Source organism: Helianthus annuus, chromosome 12 (genome assembly GCF_002127325.2).
Source record: "Helianthus annuus cultivar XRQ/B chromosome 12, HanXRQr2.0-SUNRISE, whole genome shotgun sequence".
In the NCBI taxonomy this organism is placed as follows: domain Eukaryota; kingdom Viridiplantae; phylum Streptophyta; class Magnoliopsida; order Asterales; family Asteraceae; genus Helianthus; species Helianthus annuus.
This window is the reverse complement of record NC_035444.2, coordinates 52,124,738-52,130,159: the sequence shown is the minus strand read 5'-3', so window position 1 is coordinate 52,130,159 and position 5,422 is coordinate 52,124,738. Positions and strand designations below refer to the sequence as shown.

Sequence of the window (5,422 nt, the reverse complement as noted above, 5' to 3'; positions counted from 1 at the left end):
GATTCCTGTATGCTGGAAGTGTGGACAGTCTGGGCATGTCAAGAGAAATTGTCCAGGTGGAGCAGATTCGGCAAGCAGCTCCAAGACAGCTAACAATGTCGCCGTCGTTGACGGTGATGATTTCTTTTGAAGTTATGTCATCCCTATGGTATGCCCGCGCTACCATGAAAGGGGATGCAATTTGTTAGCGGGTTCACGGATTTACACATGGGCATTGGGTTGGCATAGATGCAAGATGTGTAGTGAAAAATTGATGTTGATGGCTGATGAACTTCCGAGTATGCCAAGCGTGGAAGTTGCACCATACAATTTCAGCAGGTTTTTCAACATGTGCCGAGAAGAAATTCTTAGAATGGTCTATTCTAAGTGGAGATACTTTTTTATGGTGGAGTATGATCGTCGGTTGAAGACGGTGTTCCTTTGATGTGGTTGTTTTTTTTCATATATCCAAGGTGGAGATTTGTTAGGTTTTTGGCTATATGAAAAATGTGCCCATCCCACATCGGTGCAAGGATAAGGATGAAAGCTTGGGAGGACTACAAGCTTATAAAAGGAGTCCAAGGCTTTGGTTTCAAAGTGCCCCAACCAAAAATACACTTGAAGTGTTTGGTTCTTTCTTTCTTTTCTAGTTCTCTTGTCTTAGAGTGTAGGAAGGTTTTGGTTAAACGCTTCGGAGAAGTGTGGTTGTAATTGGGCGGGGGGAGATTAGTCTGTGTGATTGTAAAAATTTGTCGCATAGTGGATCTTTCTCTCTAGAGGCCCGTGGTTTTTCTCCGGTTTTGGAGTTTCCACGTATATTCTTGTGTTCAGTTATATTTCTCTATTGTTAGCTTTGGGAGGGTTGTTGGGATTCTTTGAGACCGCTTGTTTCCCAACATGAGGAGCCTGACAGTTACTCCAAGTAGAATGTTGGACGTTGAATTCTGAGGTCAAACCCAATACATGTCCAGCTGCTAATGTGGGATTAAAATCCACAACAATCTCCTCTTCAGCAGGCTCAGGATCATAGGAACACCAAGTGGATAAGAACTCTCTTTGAGGCTGTGAAAGCACTCGGGTCAAAAGTTCTGTCTGCATGGATGTACAACAACAGTTACAAATTCGACAAAGTTGGTTTGGGTCAAAACGGCCTCTGTTCATGTTCGTTCATTTAACTAAACAAAAGAAATTTCTTGTTCGTGTTCATTCATTCATTAAACGAACAAACACAAACGAACTTCCTGCTGAATGGTTCACGAATAGTTCGCTGAACATTCCCTTGCAGCCCTACAAATAAGTAAACATATTTATAAAAGCTTACCAAGTTATGGACTGTGAAAGTTTTGAATCCAGAAGCACCAGAGAATACTTCTGTTAGCTTCATTGCATTAATTAGCAAAAGTCCATTTGTTTGGCTTTTCAAATCCCCATCACACATCATATCTAGCTCTTCAATCACCTAAAGAAGTTTGTATATGTATAAGCAGAAATAATTTTCAAAAAATCTAAATTATAAGAGATTTGAGAAGTTAACCTTCAAAACTGTTGCCTGAGCAAAACCCTTGCCTTGAGGGGTGCTGGAAGCCATATCCATGAAAGATGAGCTTTCGGCTTGACAAAGAAGTAGCATCTGGAGAAAGAATCGTTGAAAGTAACTAAAAAAGCATTGAACAAAATAAAACATGATACGACAATGTCTACACGTGATTGGGCTTACGATAGATAAAACTTTTGCTTTAAGCCTATTAACCACACTTTCAAGAAATGGATCATCATGCTGTGGCAGGTTTAAGGTGTCTTGAACCAACCGAAAAACAGCACCTCCTCCACATAGTTCCTGGAGAACAACATAAAATAATCAGTGTTAAATATATTGGAAAAATGTTTATTCTGCTCAGAAAATATATTTTTTTATGTAAATGATTTAGGATGTTTTAAGCATTGAGAAGAAGAAAAAAAAAACTTTGCTCAACCCTTTGACCCATTTGACTCGTTTCCATATTCTATTTGACCTTTTTTTCAACGAGGCGCTCCCGAAATAACAGTTGTTTGCATAGTGATTGAATAAACTGCACAGAAGATTCACAAAGATGGAAGAGACAGTAGACTTCATTATTGGGCTGCATGCGAGAGTTAATACACTGTGTTGTCGGCTTCGCTTGAAGAAGATTAATAGTTAAACGGACAGCAGTAAGAGCTGCCGTTGTGAAGTCGACAACCTGACAAACAAATGTAATCATCAGCCACCCATTTCGACAAAAGATTTCAATACAAAAAGCTATAATGCAAATATAAAGATTGTGTCACCTCAGGATGTGCAAGTAGAACATCAGCGATGTCTTTCCACTCTGACGAAATGAAGGCTTTAAGTAAATACATACTATTAGACAACAGCGCTGAGTACAGGACCATTTGGCTTAGACCATTAATTTTCTGGAACACCAAAGTTATGTTTCAGTTCTACTTAACAATTTTTTTTTTTAAGTAAGAAAAAATAAAAAAATATGTAAAGAAAAGAGTTAAACCTTTCCTAACTGACTAAGAACACGAATCATGCTAAATATGGAATTAAGCATCTCTTCTTGTACAACCATATCTTCAACAAAAACCTACAGCATGAAAAATCAGTTACTGAAATGAAAAGGACAAAAGATTTAAGAAAATAGCAGATGAAAATAAGTAAAATAAGTACAATTATTTCCAACTGCATCTAAACTTGTCTCACATGTGCGTACTTTTGAAACTAACTAAATAACTATGTGCATTCTAGACAAGTTTAGGGACTTTGATATACCAAAATTGGTTGATGGACGTTTTCGTATATTTTCACAAGTTTAAAGACTTCAAAAAGTACCAAAATCAGGTAGCAAGACTTTCTTGTACAAAATAAGAAAGCATGTTTGTTTCCGTGGTATAGATAAATTGAAAAAAAAAAAATTACTAACCCGCGCAAGTGTTGAGTGGTGGGATGCAATATCACATAGAGTATGCAATAACTTTAAACCACTTAACAAGAGGTCTTCCTAGATTTTCCACATTTATCTGAAACATCAAGATGTAAATCAGATTTACAAATAGACAGTCACCAAAGTTTTATGAATAATTAAATAATATAAATGATTAAAATTATAATTAAAATAAAATCTACCTACCTCAAAAGATGATCCATTTATAGTATATTTAATGATACCATTTTTGGCATCTCTTATTAGCTTGCCAAGATCTTTAGAACTTAATACATGAAGCTTTTTGACAGCAGAAAATAAATCAAGTTGCTGCATTTCAAAAGTATTCTACAAGTCAGAATATGTGAACATCAATGAGTTAGATGGACTGAAAATAGAACTCTATGACTATTTGAAAATAAATTGAACAGTCACATCACTAAAACAATTAATATAAATCAACTGTCACAAGCCTATAATCGCAATCATTTTGAATAGAAATCTATTTTTTCTGTACTAGCCAATAACCATGATTATGTATAATCTACATACTTTCAACTCACTAGATGAATCATATATCTACCTAAAGTTGCTCCTAATAGGTGACTGTGAAAAGAGTGAGTGATGTAAGGAAATGTTTGGATTTGTGTTTTGAGAGTGATTATATGATATTAATTTAATAACCATAATCAAACAATCAGTTGTAATATGATGATCCATTGATGCTTAAATGTTTGGAAAATTATGATTTAGCATACCAATAGATAAAATGGTCAAAAGAGACGTTATATGTGAAAAAAGTAGTAATAATAAAATAAATGAGTTCGGAAACAAAAATCTCTATATTGATCATGTTCACTGTCCGGGCTTTGATAATTGTATATGGAACCACACCGTTACTTGAAGAACGTTACGTTAACCAAGTCCATCCGAGTACAAGTAATGGGCCTCTCGGCCCGGTTATGTTTATTTGTTTTAGTCTAGTTATTATGGGTCAAAACTTTAGTATGTTTATGTTTATTTCGTTTGGGCCGTAGGCCACATGTAAATGGGTCGAACAAGCTTGTTATGTCCAGTAGGGTATTAGCGGTTAGAACAAATGGGTTTGGGCCAAGCTTTGCGAACCGGTATGTCCCCAAACTAAATAACCGCCAGAGCGGTTATTCATGAAACGTCATATCCCCTATTTGAAACGACGTGACTGTGGAACATACCTGTTCATCGCCTATAAAGCCGCTGCCAACATCCATTGTTCTCAGTCAGTCAGTTTGTATTCGAACGTGTGTTTACAAGTTATCATATTCAAGTTCTAGTTTCATTGAAAGTTCAATTCGGTTAGTTATCATTTACAAATCTGTTTTCGTTCAATTCATCATGAAGTACTGTGATTGTTGTGGGTTGTTCGTAAACGATTGTATGTGTGGTCACAATACCATCCGTTCCGAAAGGTCCTGGGTTTCCGATGACGATGATACCAACATTGGTATCAGAGCCAAAGGTTTAACAGGAAGCGAAAGGGATTGTGATCAAGAAGAAAACCGGGTTCGTGGAAACAAAGGGAAATCGGTGGTGACCGATTATGGTGAAGAGGATTTTGTTCGTAGTGGAGAGTGCGGCCGGGCGGCGGAAGTGGATGAGTACGCGCAGGGGAAGCCAACCATGCGGACCGGGAAATCACCAATGAAAAAGTTTCCAAAGAAAGTGTTTCAAAAGGGTTTCGTGAAGAAGTCCGGGAAGAAATCTAATGCACCAGTGGGTAGGCCGAGAAAACCGGGGGTTCGGTGTTTCAAGTGCAAGGAATTCGGCCACATCGCATCAATTTGCCCTAGTAAGTATATCAAGTTATCACCGTTGCCAATTGAAAGTGATTATACTGTGAAAGATACTTGCGGGGGTAAATGGGATTCAATCTGGGTTGTTGATCCCACGTTTAAAACGCATATGACGGGAAACCGAAATTTGTTTAAGTGTTTTAAGAGACACTTCGGGGTTGTGACGAACGAAAGTATGAAAGACTTTTCCTTTGTACATGGAATAGGAGAAGTGAGAGTGCCGGTGGACGGCAAGGATAAGACAATCCCGTGCGTAAGTTATGCACCAAGACTAGACAAGAATGTTCTAAGTCTAGAACAACTCTTGTTTCAAGGGATTGAGACGGTCACTATGGGTGAAATGTGTGTGTTGAAGAAAATGTTTGGTTGTCGGTCAAAGGGTTCGACATATACGAAGACAAGTCGGAAGTCGATTTGGAACAAGATTATCTTAATGCTTTCTACGATAATCTTGGGGTTGATAATGGGTACAAGAAGGAGAAAAAGGAATTCCAAGAGTGTCTGGGGGATTATTATGAACGAGAACTCGAGAAGTCGAAAAACAAAAAGAAAGTGTACGGTGAACGTTCAAACGTAAGGAAGAAAGAAGTTGTGTACTCCAAGAAAGCGAAAAAGGCACTATTGATCTACATTGAAGGCGAGAAAGATAACCCGCGCCAATCAAGG

At 37.7% G+C, this 5,422-nt stretch overlaps 1 protein-coding gene across 1 annotated transcript; it reads right to left on the bottom strand.

Moving 5' to 3' along the window:
* Nucleotides 1-810: 810 nt before the first annotated feature.
* Nucleotides 811-4,174, bottom strand: LOC110892901 (nodulin homeobox-like). Its single transcript, XM_022140037.1, has 10 exons — nucleotides 4,139-4,174; nucleotides 3,132-3,272; nucleotides 2,977-3,021; nucleotides 2,505-2,588; nucleotides 2,287-2,412; nucleotides 1,992-2,198; nucleotides 1,697-1,816; nucleotides 1,529-1,609; nucleotides 1,301-1,438; nucleotides 811-1,071 (listed from the first exon to the last, which is right to left on the bottom strand). Exons 1-10 carry the CDS (start codon nucleotides 4,172-4,174, stop codon nucleotides 811-813), a joined length of 1,239 nt encoding a protein of 412 aa, XP_021995729.1.
* Between the last annotated feature and the right edge of the window lie 1,248 nt (nucleotides 4,175-5,422).